The sequence below is a fragment of the Tiliqua scincoides genome, chromosome 6, assembly GCF_035046505.1.
Source record: "Tiliqua scincoides isolate rTilSci1 chromosome 6, rTilSci1.hap2, whole genome shotgun sequence".
NCBI classification, from domain to species: Eukaryota; Metazoa; Chordata; class Lepidosauria; order Squamata; family Scincidae; genus Tiliqua; species Tiliqua scincoides.
In genome coordinates, this window is record NC_089826.1 from 24,062,454 (window position 1) to 24,083,478 (window position 21,025).

General features: G+C 42.3%; 1 protein-coding gene across 1 annotated transcript in view; it reads right to left on the minus strand.

The window, feature by feature from the left end:
- The window catches only part of COL25A1 (collagen type XXV alpha 1 chain), a 425,608-nt gene that overhangs the window by 218,444 nt on the left and 186,139 nt on the right, over nt 1-21,025 (minus strand). The window contains exon 3 of the mRNA XM_066632336.1: nt 921-965. Within this exon, the coding sequence (XP_066488433.1) occupies nt 921-965 (45 nt within the window). The remainder of the gene's footprint in view (nt 1-920; nt 966-21,025) is intronic.

Sequence of the window (21,025 nt, forward strand, 5' to 3'; positions counted from 1 at the left end):
AATCACATCTGATATTTCTTTCAGGCTTATTAAGAAGAGCAGCTGTAGTTCTCAAATCAATGACTTTTCATTAGCTTTTATGCTTCCCTTTCTCTTTTGACTCAAGCACATTGCAAAGAGAGCATATAACAGCGGCAGCTGTCCTTGAAGTTTGCTTTAAATATGCTTTGGCTTTCATTGTTAACTATGTGATTTTATCGTGTAGTTAGCTAAAGTAATTTCTTGATGTGGGTAAATGGTTCTATAGAGAATTTTAATGTACAAGGTCTTTTCCTAACAGAAAGCAAATTAATTTCCTTTGTTAATAATGTCATGTGTTTATGACATTTGAGGGCTACTGAACTAGCATGTCAGAACTGCAATGGTTGTAGTGCCTTTCAAAGTATACGTTTGAAAAAAGCAACATCCTGATTACGAGTTAAGTACTGACACTTAATTTGAAGTTATATGCCAAGTATTACAATGTCTCTTTAGAACAATATTCATTTTCTTTAACGTCCCCCATCACAATGAACCTACTGCTCAATCCTATCCAACTTTCCCGCACCGACACAGCTGCAATGCAGCCCTGAAATAAGGAACTGTTTGTTCCCTTACCTTAAGGGGGGCACCAGGACTATCCCCCCATCACAGGATGCAGTGCATGCCCCAATGCCATGGCTGCATCAGTACTGTAAAGTTTTAAGATTTGGCTGCTAGTTGGCTATGCTCACAGTGCAATCCTATTCAAGTCTACTCAGAAGTAAATCCCATTGTGTTCAGTGGGGTTTACTCCCAGGAATGAATGTATAGGATTGCGGCCTCAGTGTAAGAATGAAGGCATTAATGAGTCAATCTATTGGAAAATTTATTTTTACAAACAGTGCTGGGAGAAACTCACACACAAATCACAAAAGTTACAGTTAAGTCTGAAACCTTACCAGTCTCTCCTCTTCTTCCTCGCTTACCACGTTTACCTGGAGGACCTGAAAAGCAAACAGTTTCTGGTTTGTAATTCTGTAGTTCAATTACAAGGTGCATAACTAGTACCAACGACACTGCACTGTCACAGTAAGGTTCACCCAACACTTCTTCCACTGCAATCTCCCACAGAAAAATGCTGAGACGGCTTCAGACAGCATCCATTGGCTCTTTTTATTCTCATGCACAGTTTGGCTGGCTTGAGAGGTTTATTTGCATATTTATTTACTTATTTATTATTTAAATAATGAAACAAGGCTGTGGACAGTAGAAAATACACAACTTACAATGACAAAACTCTGCTTATGGTACAAACTCCTATGGTTTGTATCTAAAAATATATCTAAATATATTTATTTTAATGTATTTTATATTTATATTTATAAATATATTTATCTATTTATAAATAGATATATATTTATTATATCTTATCACATCTCTATTATGTGAATAAAAGGAAGAAAGAAGGAGATGAGGATACAGAGGAAGAGCTACTACAATCTCAGCAGATTAGAATGGCCTGGGAAAAGAAATATGCCTCGAGGCACAAATTATTTTTATAGTTCTCACAAGTCAACTGTCAAAGTCAGTGGTTTGAAGTCAGAGGGTTTTGCTTTGCATGGAGGAACACATGAGGGTAGCCCGTGGTTTCCCCTTCTTGTTGACCTTGCTTTGGTACTATTCATTTGTGCAATTAGAACTAATGAGGTAATTCAAAGTGTCAGGATGATATTAAAGTGATGATGTACGCAAATGATGTTATCCTAACTCTGTCTTAACCTTGTATTAGCTTTACCTGGATCATCAAAGTTCATTACAGACTTTGGAATACTGTCTGGGTACTCTTGGGACAAATTTGACTTACTCTGGAGGCTCAGTCTAATGGTTGCTTATATTGTACAGTCCGGGGCCTTTTGGGTGGATTAAAGTATAAAGAAATTTGGATCTTAAATAGCTGAACAAATTAACAACATTCAACATGATGTTACATTTAAAAACATGGCAGGCACTAGATTCTTATGTATGACATTTTCAGGACGTTCAATTAATATATACTACCCTGATCACCAAATCTGGAAATTTATTCAGTTCTGACATTCATTGGCAACTAATATTGGGTCAGATGCCTGCACAAATCCAGCTGGGCCCACCATTATTGTGGGGGTGGAGAGTGAACCTGCAAAGCATCATAAAATTACAAAATGTTTTATCGAAAGATGATTTACGTGAGTAGAAAGGAATTTATGTTTGCATAAGGCAGCCCCGCCCTTGCATATTTCCTGCTGCAGACCCTCCATGCTCAGACCTGGCCTAAGCCCCTACTGAATCGGAGGCCATAAACTAGGAGCCATTCCTCTGTAGCCCTCAGCAGTCTCCCTTTCCCTCTTAGCATGTTGAGCATACCCAGGCTCCAACTTCCAGTAATTTTCTTTATCTCCCTCCTTTCCTGATGTCCAGGCCCCAATCACCAAGGTCTTCAGCCAAGAAGCGGCATTAGGTTCAGCAGGAGACAAACGGAGAGATTTGCCTATGGCAGTGGTTCTCACAATTTTTAGCACAAAGACCCACTTTTAGAATGACGATCTGTCAGGACCCATCGGAAGTGATGTCATTAACTGGAAGTGATGTTATGGCTGGAAATGTTATGGCTGGAAATGACAATCAATTTAAGCTTCAAATCTAAGTTGTGATGGCCAAAGGTGATGCTGTTATTTTGCATAGCTCGGAATTCAAACATTGCAGTCAAATGGAATGCAGACTTGGATCCTTCTCCAACCACACAGTCATCCCCCCTTTCCAGGGTCCTATCCTCCCACCTGTTGAGGGCAAAGCACCACCAGGAGTCCACCCTACCCAGCAGCTCTGTACCCTGTATTTTAAGCTCTGTATTTCCAGTGGCAGCTGAGCTAGGTACTGTGTTACCCACGTGAAATTGCTTTGCAACCCACCCAGTGGGTACCGACCCACAGTTTGAGAAACACTGGCCTAAGGGCATACATTAATGTCCTGCACCTTGTCTTTCCCAAGGACTGCCTCAGAGATAGTATGTAGTTCATGTTACATTAAGGTTTACAATCCAATGCACATTTACCTGGGAATAAATTCTATTGAACACATTGAAAATTATTTCTGAATAAACATGCAGAGGCTAGCACTGTAACATACCTTTTTATATTTACCTGGTTTTTTTTTAAATTCCTTTTACAATTTCTATAAATTTATTTTCAACCATTGCAACATGCTCCAAGAGCCTGGGGTGAAATGCGCAATATTCCTAAGTTAAACAAGTTCTTTATACCATTGTGCAGAATTTGGCACTTAAAAAATGACTTTTTTCCCTCCATCCATGCAGGGTGCTTGGGTTGTCTACTTGAAGAAAGGTCCCACATCAGCACCACATAGACTTTCTCTTCATCCTAACTAATTTATTGCTGCAGAATTCTATGCATGCTGTATGTGTAAAACAGTTGAACCATGTCATCCTAGATTGGGCAGAATGAATTCTACTCCCCAATTCAGTATAAAACAGATGCGAAAGAAGGGTCAGAAAATGCTGAGCCAAATAATATTTCACCCATACAATGCTCTTTGGAGAGATCCACTTGACTTAAATGTCATTTTCAATTTCTAAGTCTCTAAAAATAATGGAGCATTGCTCCAGGAGAACATACCAGTATCATAAAGATTAATGATTCCAAATAACACACAGTATGGAAAGCCAGTATACAGCTGCTGAGCTCAGTATCTACTCATAAAGTATTCAATATTTTAAACAGAATATCAGGTCTTGCTGATATAATTTCCCAACCCTTGTACGGAGCTGCTTTAAACAAACTCTTCAGCTGCAATCCAACCACACATACCTGAGAGTAAGCCCCATTGACTATAATGGGACTTCATTGCTCATAAAGGACAGGCCACTAGGACATACTAGTCATGACAGCTATTTGTCACCTCCAGATCCAATGGAAGTATGCCTCTTATACCAGTTGCCTTTCTCCCTTGCTTGTGGGCTTCCCAGAAGGCTACAGGGGAAACAGGATGCTAAACTACCGACCAGTATTTAACCTTCCTTTCTTGGGTAAGATGACTGAGCGGGTGCTGGCATCTCAGCCACAGGTGAGGTGCCAGAGGGTTCTATTCTGCCCCCCATGCTTTTCAGCATCTACATGAAACCGCTTTGGGAGATCATCTGGGGATGTGGAGTGGGATGTCACCAATATGCTGATGACACCCAGCTCTATTTCTCCTTACCATCTCATTCCTGGAAGGCTGTGAAAGTCCTGGAGTGATTTCTGGAGGCGGTTTTGGTCTGGATGAAGGCCAATAGGTTGAGATTGAATCCAAAAAAGGACAGAAATCCTTTGGGTCATGAAATCCTTGATGCAGGTACTGAGACATTTGCCTGCTCTGAATGGGATTGCACTGCCCCTGCAGGAGCAGGTGCACAGTTTGAGTATGCTCCTGGATTCACAGCTTTCCCTGGAGAACCAGGTGTCAGAGGTGGCCAGGGGTGTGTTTGTTAAGCTCTAGTTGTTGCGCCAGCTGCAGCCATACTTGTGTCGATTGGACCTGACCACAGTGGTCCATGCCCTAGTGACTTCAAGACTGGATTACTGTAATGCGCTCTATGTGGGGCTGCCCTTGAAGACAGTTCAGAAGCTGCAACTAGTGCAGAATGTGGTGACCAGGGTGGTTACAGGAGCTAGGTGTTTTGATTCTGTAGAACTGCTGCTTCGACGACTGTATTGGCTACCTATTCGTTTCCAGGCCTAATTCAAGGTGCTGGTTTTGATCTTTAAAGCCCTTCATAGTTTGGGGCCAGGTTCTCTGAGGGACCTCCTTCTCCCACACATTCCAGCCTGATTTCTTGGGTCATTTGAGGGGGCTCTCCTTCAAGAGCCATCTTTATCCCAAGTTAGGGGGATGGCGGCATGGGGCAAACCTTCTCAGCAGTGGCGCCACAGTTATGTAACTCCCTACCAGGGGAATTAAAATCTATCCTCTCCCTCGTGGTATTCAGTGAGGGCTTAAAACATTTTTGTTTCGTTTTGCTTTTGGGATGTCTCCTGTGCCTCTGTAGCAGTTCCTTGAGTTATTTTTGTCCTCCTCCACTTGGTCCCGTCCCCCCATTATATTTCCTTCTTCTTTTGTTGTATTATACTTTCTATTTTTTACTCTACTGTATATTGTATTTTTTTTAATCTACAAATTGTAAACTGCCTTGGGCATCGGCTTTCAGCAGAGGAAAGATGGGGTAGAAATCTTTTAAATAAATAAATAATGATATGCCTTTGGCTTGAACCAGCAGGACTTTTCTTATGCTCCTGTGCTTAAGTAACTCACATCGAAATGAGCGGGACTTAAGATTTATTGAAATATTACCATCACTGTTTGTCCTATAAATCACACTATTATAAGGACAGTTCCATCAGATAATACATAGTTAGCAGAATCATACCAAGCAGAGGGGTGATGGGAGCACCACCTTAGCTCCTGCCAAGCAGACACCCCTGCCATGTTTGGTGAAGGATGGGGCCTCCTGTCCCCCAGATTACAAATGGCTGCAAATGGCTACCCCTGAAGCAATTTGGAAGTGTGGGAGAACTCGTGCAAGGAAAGCACCCTACAGGTAGACCACAGCTGCGATACAAGGACATCTGCAAGAGGGATCTGAAGGCCTTAGGAGTGGACCTCAACAAGTGGGAAACCCTGGCCTCTGAGCGGCCCGCTTGGAGGCAGGCTGTGCAACATGGCCTTTCCCAGTTTGAAGAGACACTTGGCCAACAGTCTGAGGCTAAGAGGCAAAGAAGGAAGACCCATAGCCAGGGAGACAGACCAGGGACAGACTGCACTTGCTCCCAGTGTGGAAGGGATTGTCACTCCCGAATCGGCCTTTTCAGCCACACTAGACGCTGTTCCAGAACCACCTTTCAGAGCGCGATACCATAGTCTTTCGAGACTGAAGGTTTCCAACTAACTAGTGATGACAGTATTTCGTCACCACCAAACCACTTCTGATTGCTGCATGTCACTTGTTCCAGGTGCCGCATGTCACTTGTTCCACGTGAGTAGAGCGGCAGTGGGGAGGGGGGGTGACATCCAGGAATGGAAATTTGAGTTTTGGGACTTAAATCAGAGTTGCGAAAACATGTGCTTTTTTGTTGACTTGTGTACACTCGAGTCATGTGTGTCAATGACTCCGGTACTGACTCAAGTCTCAGTTCACTGACTCGGAGATGAGTCATGAACATAAACAACTCAAGTACATGAGTCTGAGTGTTTTTGCTTACTTTTTCATGGTGTGAAAGACCTCATGGGGCCATCCAGAAGCAGGCAAGCAGCAGGGTAGTTCCAGCCAGGAGGCAGAGAAGGGTTAATGTTTGTGTTTTGAATCAAGCAGGAGGCAGGGGGAGGGAGGCAGGAGCAGTTTCTCTTGTCCATCTCTGAGAATGGGTTGATTAATTGAATGAAGGATGGGTGGTCTGATTTTTTTCCTCTGGATGAGGGAGGACAGGAGGTGGAGCCAAGGGATAGAGGAAGGGGTTCTTGTCTTAGGATTGGTTGGAGAAGCCCAGGGAGAGGGAAAAGGAAGAGGCAGTCAAGCCCGGAGGCAGTTCCTAGTGATCACCTTCCCATCTCATGGCTTCAGTGGCTCCAGTGGATACCTGGGAGGAGGAAGCCTCATTGAATGACAGGCCATAAAGGAACCACTTCTGTAAAGCTGCAAATGATTGGGTCATGTAACGCAAGCCTCCCAGCTGCTGAACGCAACCCTCCTCCCACGTGCCGTTTCTATTGCCTCACTGTCTGTTCCACCCCTTCCCAGTCCCTTTTGGTCTGTGCCCTGGCATGCCTGGCTGGCGCGCCTTCAGGAGGCATGATGTGAAGGAGGGATTTTCGATGCTGGGGTTTGTATGGAACTGTACATACAAACTGTATGGAACTGTACATACATATTTTTCTGCACTGACTGTACTGCTATACTCGCTTGAATAACATCATCCAGCTTTATTTACATAAAAGAATGGTGGCTGATCTTTCCATGGAGTAGCGCCTGACCCATGCTGTGTCTTGCTTCACAAGAGACGCTGACCCGAGTCAAAAAGACTTGGAAATTTCAGGACAGGGAGTCGCTATGACTCGTGCACAAGTTGAGTCGCAGGAGGCAGAGACTTGGACGCGACTCGAGACTTGCCACAGTGGCTCCAGCACATCCCTGGTAACACCCACCAGGTGTTGCCTTGGCTGGTGATGGCACTTCAGCGAGAACTAAAATGTCAATATTTATTTATTTACTTACAACTCACTGATTTAAGGAGTGATATTGAGATTTTCTAATAAGTGGGTCAGTAAAATCAATATAAAGTTGCCCCATTTTCCTGTGCTTATTGTTTTATTGAAAGAAACAGATGAAATCAAGAAAAAAGTATTGCAAAAAATGTGAATACATTCAGGGCCTGATCTTATTGGGCCAATGCCATAAGGCACGCCTGCGACACTCACCACTGGGCTGGTGCTAGTTCAGCATGAGCCAGCACCATGCTGAGCCAGCTTTAGGAGGAGGCCAGTTGCAGCCACCCAGAGCTCTGGGTGAGTGCCGGGTGGTAGAATGGTACGTTAGGGTGGGGGAGGACAGGGGGGAGGCAGGGTGGGGATGGGAGTGGGCAGGGGCAGAAGGGGGTGGAGACTCTGGCAGGTTCTGTCACCATATCCTAACCCCCCAGCCTGGAGATATGACACAGGTCTCCTCGATTCTGCGCTTGCTCAGTAGAAGGCGCAGAACAGAGGAGACCCAATGGTGTCCTAAAATTTTAGTTCTCGCTGAAGTGCCATCACCAGCCGAGGCAACACCTGGTGGGTGTCACCAGGGATGTGCTGGAACCACTGTGGCAAGTCTCGAGTCACGTCCAAGTCTCTGCCTCCTGCGACTCAACTTGCCCAATGGGGCTGCCTGGCCGCTACAAGGGTTAAGGGAATGCAAGTTCCCTTAGCCTGAGGAGACCTGCAGCTGCTTCCCTGGTCGCACTGAATGCAGCAGTCGCCATTTCGGCTCCGCTGTAGCCTTGGGTGCAGGGAAGCATAGAATTAGGCTGATAGTCCCATGTACGTTCACGTTCCATAACGGAGAATATATGAGAAATTTCAAGAAAACCAAATGCAGTATATATCATGAATACATGGAATGCACTCTTGAAAACAGGTCTCATGCGAGCATCCTGTGATCTGAGGATTCAAAAACCTCAGAAGTCTAACTGGCTGTTGGAAATAATCTTATAAAATGGGGATACTAAACTTTTTTATTAGACAACACAGCAAGCTCACAGTATCTTGACAAACACAGAAATAGCTGCTGTCACCTACTTGACAGACAGCTGACTGAAGGACAGCTGAAATAAGCAGGCACAGTCATTCTATACTAGCATGGAATGAGAGCCTTCTTATAGTTTCAGTTTGCCATTCCATTGTATTACTGCTATGCCATAGCAAATGCTTTCCTTACCGAGACACAAAGACATGCTGTAAGAGGAGAGCACAATCTCATGAACATTACCACAAACATCTACTTAATTGCTTTGCTTTGGTAATGAAGGACTTAAAAGGCAAATTTGCCAGATGACTTTTAATGGAAATTGCATTCAGACAAAATGATTTGAAATAACTACACAAATTAGGGGTTCTTTCATGTCATTCCTAAGATTAAAGTTCAAGCACACCCACTTGGAAGTACGCTCCAATCAAATAAATGTGACTTACGGTAGCTGTATCAAGCAACCATATCTAGGATGGTGTGGGAAACGCTGGAAGCCACAGAACTGCCTAGATACATGAATGGATTTGTTATTTGATAAGAATTCCATTAGTCTTCTATTTATGTTAGTCTCATTGCATTCAGGGAATATGAGGTGTGGAACTGTGCGTGTTCACCCTATCCTCTGATGAAACATGTTGTTGACTATCCCCTCTGTGGCAACTACATATTTGACATTTGTCTACAATGGGCTAGACTGAACATACAGAGGGTTTCTCCACACATTTTGGAGGTCATCCATCAGGGCTCCAAAATATATGGAGAAACACTCCCTCTCGTATTCAGCTGTACCTGTTGCAGACAATGCTGAATGCCAGCTGCTGTGGTGTGTGGCAAGCAAGCATCAGGGGTGAAGCATGGCCAACCCATGCAGTCCCATGGTGAGACTGTAAGAGAATATTGGAAAATGGCTATTATATAGAACAATCATGTGAAATGTAGTGTAGATAATCCAATGTGAGGACCCCGGTCTAAATTTAATCATATGTAAAACTTGCATTTATATATGACTCTTGTCAGAATATGGAAGCACATCCAAATGGTTATTCCACTGAAAATAACACAATGTGCATAGAAGAAATGCACACTTGAATCCATTATTTCTGATCCAGCAAGTGATCTGCGTACAGGAGCTTCCTTCAGTAATCAGATCTTATCTACATCAAAGTAAAGGTGTTGGAGGTGCTTCTACCTCTGCCTCAGTTTTATCATGTGATCCAGGTGGAAAATCACTATGCTACTACTAATGTTTTCACCTGGAAAACACTGCAAAACTCAATTCTAGTTTAAAATTATTTAAAGTATGCCTGATATTTATATGTTGCACTGGCTAGGATACCCTTGCTGGATGCTCTGGTATCAGAAGCCTTCATTTGTATGGCACTGTGCAGAAAGTACAGCTACAAAAGGGTATATACCACTATACTGCATTGTGGAATTGTTTACTAGTTTGTTGATACCAGTTTTCCTTACAAGTTGAAAGCAACATAATTCTTTATTTACTGTAGTAGTAAATTTCTATTAAGGAATGTCCAGCTAATGTCCCTTACTTGGTCAAACTGAAGTGTCTCTTCTTACAGTAAACTTGATATGCTGGCTTTATTTTTAAGCTGCGATTGACAAGACTTTTGTGATGACGATGACAATTTAAAGTGGCCACTGAACTTGGCGGTTTTTCATTTCAGTGACAGTGAAACCCAATACTTCAAGATTAAAGGCGGCACTTAGTAAGTCAGGCATACTGGCACTACAATAATCTCAGTGAAACCCACACAGGCAGGCCATCCATTTACATGTAAGACCCTAGCCCAAGCCAAGGAAGGTATATTGCTTTCAAAGTCTTGTGCAGGCACCCCCTCCCAATTCTATCATAATAAATATATCATTTGAAGAGGAGCTTAGTGACAGCTGCAGAAGTGAGTTTTAAAAAAAATCAATGGCATTCATACATTCATTAATCCCCTTGTTGCATAACAGTGTTGAACCGAATTGCACATGCGCTCATAGGAAACCAATAGCTAAGAAAGGCAGAACTATCACAAAGGTCTCATTCCAGAGAAGTATGACCAAAATTATTCTGCAGTTATTTTCCTTTAAAGCCTTCATTATGAAAAAAAAACTCTTAAAAACCAAAGAGAAAAACTCCCTGAATAATCCACAGCATTCCTTCTCTTTAGGTGGGCATTGAGCCACATCTGTTTTGGTGGGCCTTTGCGTTTTGATGGTTGCTGCACTGGACCTTTTAATTGATTTACTGAAGCCGCTTTTGAATATATTTCTTTAGATACATATGTTCTATGAAGAAAAAAAACAATGTGAACTGTCACTATATGTTCTCAAAGATATGTGTCTGAATAGGTACATGCTTAATATGTACATGCTTCTATCATGCATGTGCAGGATCCTGACCCTTGACTCATGGGGAAACCAAACTATGTAGTGGTAACTGAAGTAGTTAAAAGAACAGACAGAAGTCCAGGGAAAATTAAATAAATCAGTGTCTACTTACTGGGAATTAATTACAATAATAAAAGTGGGATATTAAATGCAAGTGAAGATAATAAGTTATTGAGACAACTAGAGCAACACCTATGTAATAGGAACTCCATCCCTATGAAATAAAGGCTGAATGGAAATTTTTGTCATTCCTCAGATGCTCCCTGAGAGCATCTGAAAAGGATGCACTGGGAACAGGGACAGAGAAGAGAATTGCTATGGGCTGCATGGACTAACAGGAAAAAACACTGTAATGCAACTGTGAACTCTATGATTAGCTCACGGAAACTTCCAACTCAAATTAGTAGAGGTATCCTAGGGTCAGAAATGCTATCTGTTCAAACAGACTTTTATCTGTTCTTTTATCTGTTCAAACAGACTTCTTTTAGTTTTGATGGCAGGACATTCCAGTTTTTGCCATATTTTCTGAGAACAGGTAAGTTTTTGCATCAAGTTGCCATCACCTTTTGGACTTTCCATCCTCACTTCCAGGAGAAGGGGGGAAGAGCAAAAAGGGGGGGTGTCATTTTAAATGACGCCAAGGTTTAAGGCTTGTCTCAATTGCCTTGGCTAACAAGAAACACATCTAGTACCCCAATAGGAAAATGGGGTGATCTATAACAATATTATGACTACAGATCATGTCAATGTCTAATGAGGTTCTTGCATCCAACATTAAAGAGAAATTGTCTGATTGCATGTACAGTGCGGTATGCATTTCTCTCACTCCGATGAGCATCCACATAGGAAAAACAAAGACATGTGAGGATTGGCTTTACAACAGTGGTGTTTTCTGAAATAAAAACTTGCTACAGCAGGGTGGGTCCATCAGTGATGACAACAACAACAAAGGCTTCTAAACTGTGTTTCTGGCCCCTGGACAGGGGCTGTCAATGGAACTGATCCAGACATTTTGATGGTGATGCGACCTGAGGAGGAAGAACAACAATAATACCCATCTGGGGGGCCAAATGCCTGGAATTGCAAGAAGGGCATCACTTGTCCTCTGCTTCAGGCAGCAAAACGTCTTGGGCTGGACCAACACTGCAGCATTAGAACTAATAAAACAACAGTTATTCCGGAGTCTACATTCTCTCTTTGAAGTTTTTAAATGCTAGTCAAATATCCATGAACGATATCTTAGAACTTGGCAACAAAACAAAATCTGATTGGGCAGTAATGAAAAAGTATTAAAACTCTGCAATGCTTTGTTTCTGCCACTCAGTCTGTCATAAAACGGGAAAATCTTTCAGCTTTGGCCAAATTAGCTGCCACAACTGTATCCCGACAGCAAAAACTATATGAATAATCTGACATAAAGTATACATATCAGTATTAAATAAGGATGGGTATAGATCAGAAACCCATGTAGAATTTTTTTTCTTTCAGCAGAACAATAGCTACCTTTTGATACATCCTGTTGCATGATCAGGTGTGTTATGAATGAAACCATCTTAAAACGGAACCAGGCAGCTAGACAAAATCCCTCAAGTGTTTTTACAAGTATATAATAATGAACTGTGCTGAAAGCTGTACTATGATTAAGTGCTTTAGGATGAGGACAGATGGCTAGATAAAAGATGTAAATGTAAAAAAGTCATTTATAATCTTTATAGGCAGAGTCTATACTCTTTACAGCTTTGCAACCCAGTATGAAACTGAAAATAAATTCAGAGTATTTTGATATAGCATCTTTTAGAGATTTATAGATTGCCCTTTGTGGAAATATTAAGAATGGAAGGAAAAATGGGGGAGAAATGACTTTATGTTTTGGTTGTCCCTGGGATGTTGCTGCTCAAAGAACTTCATCCCCCTCCCCCCCAACTACTCACTCATAAGCTTTTTAAGGCTCCTTCAGAACTTTTTGTATTCACTCTAGGTATACAGAGTACCCTAACTGTCCTTATGATTTTCAAAGCCAAACTATCATCACCTTATGGCCAAATCCTATTTGGATGTCACACCAATGGTTCAAGAACAACAGTGTGATGTTGGTCAGATCCTAAGACCACCATGGTGATGCCACTCCAACACTACAGTGATGCCAGTGGCCATGTGCCACTCCTATTTTGCAGCCATGTGCCACATGTAGCAAACCTCTTTTGGCAAAGTTCCCAGTGCCCATGGAAAACACTTAGGGGGAGGAAGCCTTGAAGAGATTGAAGCTTCTGCTGCTGTGATTGATAAGATCCCAGAACAAGGGGAAAGCACTATAAAGTATCTCTGCAAAAGGGTGAAGTGGACCCCTGGTGGCTCTCCTGGACTTGACCATAAACCTTAAAGGTAGAAGCCTGCATCTTGTTTAACTCCTGTATTCCAGTTTGAGGTGTGGGGAGCAAACAGCATCTTTCTGAACAAGAAAGCTCATTGCAACTTAAGGACATATGATTGGTATAACTCTTCTTGTGATTGCTGAATCCCCCCCATGTTCTCACTGGCAATAAACCCTATTAACCAGCAGGTTATGGACTGATGTGTTCTTTTTGGCTCAGTCCATTGCCCCATGCCCCCTCTCTATGATGTAGATCTTCTCCCATGGGAAATTGAGGGAGAAGGGTGTCCATAAGTGGATAGGAAATCCCTTGGACCTGGATAGTCTCTGGTAACCCAAAGCTGGTGGCTCAAGTAGGCTGAAGCTGGGCTGGCCTTCAAGGGAGTAACCATGGTCATAGTTAAGGGGAAAATAAACTATATTGTCTGATCTGAATCAAAGTGGGATTGTCCACAGATGACAGAAAATTGATCTGAGTAGCACCTTCCAGCATTTAGGTATTGACACCATGGTCTGCTGTGATTAGGAGTTAAAATGAGGAGTGGTTTCAGTAGATACTGTATCCACACTCCTTTCAAAGTGTTTTTTGTTGGGGCCTCATTCATTTCAGTTTGGTTCCTCCAAGTTTTGTCCAGTAAGTTTCCTCCAAAAGTAAGTAGAGAAGCTTTTGAAGAAAACTTTCAAGGACACTTTATTTCCAAATACATCATTACAGAACAGTTCTGCATAGTTGAGACATTTCAAATCAGATGATTACTTCTGCTTCAGGCCTACCTATTGATTATGAAAATTCATTTGCTGTTTTTATTACAGATGAACTTGCTGCCAGAAGGTCTCATCAGTTCTGTGGCTTGCAATCAGTGCTTAGTGCTGATTTTCTATTGCAGCACCAGCAGGTGATAAATGGAACTATTTCACAGGCTCCCGTAACATGGATACACCATTTCAGGACTAAGTTCTCACAATTCCACATGAGAGTCAACATACCCTTCAGAAGGTATATCCTGGTACCTAATTAGGAATGACAATTTATTGCAGTGGTTCAGCATACACTTCAAATGTGTGTTGCTAAGCCTTCTCTTGAAGAGAGATACATAAAAATCTGCATCTACTACTTCTATAGACATGCCTACATCCTCAAAAACATATATGGTGAATATACCTTATGTGAATGGAAACAATCTTTTCTTATTTTCAAGGATTCATTCCTTCTGAGACCACCAACTTTGCCACCAGCTCAGTGGCATCCTGCAGAGGCCTCTTTACCACAGTAAGCAACTGTCCAGCTTAGTCCACAGTTAAGTGCAAAGATAGCAGAATACATGCACTTGCTTCCAAATAATTTTGAACCTAGCTGCCCATTCTTTCCTTGATGATCTCCATTGAATTTATCATAGAATGTTACACATAGAAATATACATTAACCCTACCATTATTCACAATCAGCTTTACTGTTGGATCTCAGTTGCAACATTCTATGGATGCACAGTAGCTATGATCTGGTTGGGGACCCCACCCTTCCTTATCCCCTTTATTAGTGTTTGCCCTGCAAAATGAGAAACAGAATCCACTTCTGGACATCTGTAGGTTAACTTCTGAAACTGAGTCACAAGTATGATGGGAGAAACTACGATGGGAGAAGGCATTAGTTCCTTGCCTTCTACATGCACCTCAGAAGAATTCTGTCCAAGCAACTGCAGATTCCAATGCAAAACCTCTGAACACCCCTTTTCAAAAATACAACCATTTCCTCTGTATTACCATAATGCAAAAACATATTCAGTAACTGAGGCTACTGGCCCAGCATGCTGCATTGTACTGGACAGCAGGGGCAGAAGGACTCAAGAAAAGGCTTAGTAGACAGTGAGTAATGGAACACCTGCTGCCACCTATAGTCTTTCTGAAACCATGCTATACAGTTTCACCATTCACAGCACCAGGGCGTAAGTAATGCTCGAAGGTCGAATATGGACCTGTCTATCAACCACCCAGTGTTTGAACAAAATGTCCCATGTCACTGATGATGCAATGATATTCAAAAAAATGTAAGAAACACGGTTGGAGCCTCATCCCCAAGCAATGGCTGCAGCAATTCATGCTGTGGCATTATGCCTGCTTTCTGAAAATGCCTTTCATTCTAATAGAGCCACATGCACTGAGTCAATATGGCTCTCAAGATTACACAACCCCCTCCCCCCTCATCCCCAGTTAATTTATTGCAGGCATGAAAGAGGAACCTGAAGCTGAAACACAAAACATGATGGCAGACAAAAGTGCTCCAAAGCATCCAGACATTATGCTCCCAGCTCATACCAACATGATCAGCTGCCATACTCTGACCCACTGCATCAGTTACTGCCCACCTATTCAGATAATCATCTGCACAGGTGCAAGGTCTCTGACTCTCTCACACAATCCCTGGTGGAAACAATAGGAGTGCTTCTCATCTGTCAGGCACTGGAGAATTATTTCACTTGGACAAGTTCTGTTGCTGTTCCTCCTCAGTGTCACCAAGGAGGTCAAGACATGTACTGCTCCCAATAAAATACAGAGGGCTTGCAAGGCTTACAGTACAAGGTAATGGAGAACTTGAGCAGAGTTCAGTGTCTTCTGCTCTTATTATGGAAAGTGTTCAGTTCCAGAATGAAAACTTCAACAATGTGCTACAGGATTGACATACAGACTGCAATTTTTTTGTTGGTTAGACTGGTGCTCTTTGCTTTCTTTAAATTTTTCTTCCACTCTTCCAACTGTATATAATCATTTATTTAAGACAACTGTATAATACCTACCTGGGATTCCACCCTCAACACTGGGGCAAGGCAACTGGCCCAAAGAAGGCAAGTATAAGAGTGGGGATACAGAACACTCTCATTCACATTGAGGCACTAGACATGCATCTTTAGATCAAGGGTTAATGCTAGGACAGCAAGAAGCCCAGGCAAAATTAACAACTCCTTTGTCCTTTTTCTGTTGTTCTCTTACCCAAAGAAGACATCCAGGACTCCTCCCCCCCCCCACACACACACAGGATGCAGTGCATCCTCTAGTGCAGGGGTGCCCAAACCCCGGCCCGGGGGCCACTTGCGGCCCTCGGGGGCTCCCAATCAGGCCCTTGGGGAGCCCCCAGTCTCCAATGAACCTCTGGCCCTCCAGAAACTTGCTGGAGCCCATGCTGGCCCAATGCAACTGCTCTCAGCATGAGGACAATTGTTTGACCTCTCACCTAAGCTGTGGGATAAGGGCTTCCTCCACTACTTGCTGTTTCACATCTGTGATGCAGCAGTGGCAGTGAAGGAAAGGCTGGTCTTGCTTTGTGCAAGGTCTTTTATAGGCCTTGAGCTAATGCAAGACCTTCATTCATTCATATAAGTTCCATCTCTAATAAATTTATTTATGTAAATTTATTCAAATTTTAAATGTAAATTAATTCTTCTTTTTCCCGGCCCCTGATGCAGTGTCAGAGAGATGATGTGGCCCTCCTGCCAAAATGTTTGGACACCCCTGCTAGTGCAGTGATTCTCACACATTTAGAATCGGGACCCACTCTTTAGAATGAGAATTTGTCTGGACCCACCAGAAGTGATGTCAAGACTGGAAGTGACATCATCAAGCAGGACAATTTTTAACAATCCTAGGCTGCAATCCTACCCACACTTACCCAGGAGTAAGTTCCATTTACTATCACTGTTAAAAGAATATACATAGTAGTTTGTTAAAAGTACAGGTCTGTAACATTTCTCCAAATGCAGTCACATACCATGGTAGCATCAAGTCTAATATATTAAAAATAAAATATTGAAATGAATGGGGACCCACCTGAAATTGGCTCACAACCCAGCTAGTGGGTTCCAACCCACAGTTTAAGAAACACTGCTCTAGTGGCATTGCTGCATAAGTGGGGGAGAGAAAGGACAGGATTGGGACCTAAGAGAGCATTCTCTGCAGTGAGAGAGAGGCTTCTCACAAAACTGTGATAGCCTCTTCTACCCCCTTTAGAAAATAATGATTTCTCCAGATTTTAGTCACAGCCACCCTCTGTTGTGTGACTTGCACGACCTTTTCGATCCTCCATAATTCAATCCTCCATAATCCTCCAAGCTGTTTCTCAAACTGTGGGTTCTGACCTAGTGGGTCCTGACCCAAGCATGTGTTGCAACAGTTGACTGGCAGAGAAGGTGGGCCACGTCTGATGGAAAGCAGACTGTGCTGCTGCTGTGGTTTGTCAGGCGATAAGGGAAGCCAATGCTTCTGCCACCAATGCTGGCAGAAGGTGATTTGGGAAACCAGGGTACCATTAGTAGAGTGATGATTATGCAGCTTCCAGGATGGCCAGTCCCACAAGTCTTGCAGGAGGAAGGAGAGAAGAACATCAACTGTACTTTCTGCTGGCTGCTATTTAAAGCCAAAATGACTCAGGATGAGAAGCATTCTCATGGAGATCAGAGAGGGAACCCAAAGGGAATGCATGGCAAGAAAGAGAGGAGATGGAAGACAAAAATGGTGATGGAACACTCTCTAGAATTGAGTAAGCAAGAAAGCAGAGCAGATACCCAAGACAGCCTGCACTCTCTCTTGTCCACAAGGAGTAAAGGGTACATCTACCATAGACTATGCAAGTAGGTATGCACAATATGTTACTGAATGCACACAAAATATTATTTCTAGGATGATATATTGATAGAGGGAGGGACATGCTGACTAAAAGGGTTGGCGCTCTATGCATTATAACCAGCATTGAGTTGATGTATTGATTCTAAAATAAATGACAGAGACAACAGTGCTGTGTGTTTGTGAGTCTAGGACTTCTGGCCTATTTTTAAAATGTTTTAGAAAACAACGCGAAAAGTGCTCTTCAACTGTCTCCTGCTGTACCTGAGAAGTCATAGAGAAACTTTATGGACCAGTCAGTGTGGGTTCCAAGGTGGCCTCTGCTTCTTCTTTTTTCTCAGCCATGAGTGTTTCTGGCCAGTCATGCAAAAGATGAAGGCCTTGCAAGGTAGGCGAGACAAGCCCCTCGGCTGAGCTCAAGCCAGTCTCACAACCTATATCGCTCTGCAGCCGGCTACCTTACAGCAGCCTGCCTCATATGAGTGCTGCTGAGGCTTACCTTGTGACTGGTCTTGGTTCCCTCCCTGGCAAAAAAAGATTAATTCTTTTTTCATACAGGGATGTATGAAGCTGTCATACAGGGATTTGTGGGTTTCTTTTACATGGCTGCTTCTTCCATGGGAGTTATCCTTCTCTCTGATATGGTTAAAATAGTACTTCTTGGATGTGTGTATTTGTGTGAGTGGTATAAAGGGACTTGAACACTCAAGCAATGGCATTCCAAGCAGTTCTCTGCTTTTGTCCCTTTGCTGCTTATGCTACTGTAGCTCCTATAAGGGGTGGAGGGTGCTGTGGCAACCTTGTATCATACATGTGTATGTTATTGTGGCATCTCCCTGTGGTTAGTGATGGTGACTATTGCTGTGGCACCTGTTCCTAGAGGCCACTGGAGGTCATCATCCCAGCAATGGTAGCTCCTTGTCCTGCATCTGCCCCGAGTCCCTGCTTGGTTCACATTGGAGGTGTTTCACTTGAATTGAAGCTGGATAGATGTGATGATTTGCTCGCTGCATGTCAGGCTGACATTGTACTGACATCAGGCCTGCACTCCATGGACCATGTGCTTCCATGGGTTTCAATGGATGCTGATGGCATTGTTGCTAGGGCTATGCTAGGACGTTATTTCCTAGTCACTGGTGTTCCTCTTCGGGCAGGATGGGCTCTGGATATGACAGTTTTCTCACAATCACTGTGAGATGAATGGTGCCATCATTGCTGTACCACTTGCACAGTGTCAGCACAGGAATGGGTCATTAATTGCAGTTATAGCTACTGTGGACCGATAGAAGCTGCCGATTTCATATTCAGATTAGAATACTGGGATGTCTTTTCTAGTGAGCTTAGTGCATTTTAACCGCAAACTTGGAGACTAATCTACAAACATGTAGCAAGTAAAAACTTAATTACTACTTTCAAGAGCTTATGAGAGATCAGGCTTTTCAATTACAGAGTTTCTCAGTTAACTGGCCTCAGCTAAGCAAGAGTATTAGTTTTCCAAAAATGTACAAGTAACCAATAAAACTGTACTGTAGATCTGATTATGCCCTAGATTATGCTCTTCTAAAATTAATGCATCCATTCTTAGATTAAAAGTATTTTATTTTCTTTTAAAGAACATTAATTCCGTAAAAACGGAAATAAATGGCTACTCTTCAGCACATGACCCCCATCATTCTTATAAGTATAAAGAAAGTATTTCAAGGTTTGCCAGGCAAAATAAACAAAGGTTTGGTTTGTCATACTTTTCTGAAGCTTAAAACTTTAATAATTTATCCACAAACATTTTCAGCCAAGTGTTTAATTTGGAAACCACTTCCTTGCTCATAGATTTGCTTTATTCTCTTTTCCACACCCTGCCTCTCTGTAACAACCTCCTAATTTACTATATAATATATTTACTAACTCAGGAAAGAGGTTCTCCCATGCCAGTCTCATTTAAAGCAATGAAAGCAATGCAAGAATGCTCCAATTCTCTTCCATGGGACTTGCATAAGAGGCCTTCCCAGAAGATTGAGTACCTGTAATATTTGAAAAACTGAAAGAGAATTCAAAATTGTTTACTTTAAATGAGTCAAATTAGCATTTTTGGCACATTTTACAAATATTACCATGTGCTAAAAAAGTAACTGAGGTTTCGTCTCTAAAAAACAGCCCAATTCAAGTGTTCTTACTTGAAAAATTTATTCCTAAGTGCCATAAAGAAATACTGTGTTGCTGCTCCCCTTTCAACACTAGCACTGCGACTTGCAAGCCTAAAAGAATATATACAGCTTACATTCCACTTGGAAGTTTATTTTTTCAACCAACACCATCATTCAGATTTATGAATGTATCGTGCCATTGGGCAACAGCTAAAGAAATCACTGAGTGCAGAATGCAGCAGTGACCAATTGCTTTTCAAAACTGAATTTTCCTTGCTTTAAGTTCCTCAAGGACAACGCTAATGATACTGTTATTTGAGGATATTTGTGTGTGTTACCTAAAGAAAAGAAACATAAATTCCTTTCACAACTCTAGTAACCAATTTCATGAAGTCTTAGCATTTCCAAGCCTCAAACAGCTGTGGAAGAAAATCAACCATCTACACCAGGGGTGTCAAACTAATTTCATACAGAGGGCCAAATAGCATTCATGATGCCTACTGAGCATTGGAAGTGATGTCATCAGGCAGGAAGTGATGTAATTAAACAGGTCCTAACCAAAAATAAGCACCTTTTCTCACTTAAGTACTCATTAGCTTCAAATGACAGAAGCGGTATTACACAAATCTTGTTCATATTTCAAGATTTGGGAGAGCACAATTTTCATTGGGCTGCCTTTTCAGTAGCTTCACCTCAGCACTGCTCAGCAGCTGACAACCTGAGGGCCAAATAAAAACTGCCATGGGCTGCAACCGGCCCCGGGTCTTATGTTTGACACCCCTGGTATAGATCATAATGTTCATCAACAGCTTACAAAGAAATATACTGTGTCTAAAAACTTTTCCCCTGAAAGCAAAGCTTGAAAAAACAAATCAGTGCACTGGATACCGCTGCAGCTCTCAACTATACTTTCCACAAACCGCATACAGCACAAAAGTGTTCTTGAGGGAAACAATGCTTTAACATCTCCCCCCCCCCCCCTTTTAGATGTAAATAGGCTGGAGATCTCGCCTCTAAAGTTATGGTATGTTTTTAGTGTACAGATACAGCAGGATTCCCACATGTGTGGGAAGAAGTTTCCATGTATCATATATCAAGAAAACATAATTATCCTCAAACAGCTCATAAGCTGTTCAGGGTCTTACAATTTTTTAAATCGTTATTCAGGTGGCTAAATATATATTAAAGAATCAAAGACCAATTCTCACAATGAAACAGCATGGTAATGCCTGA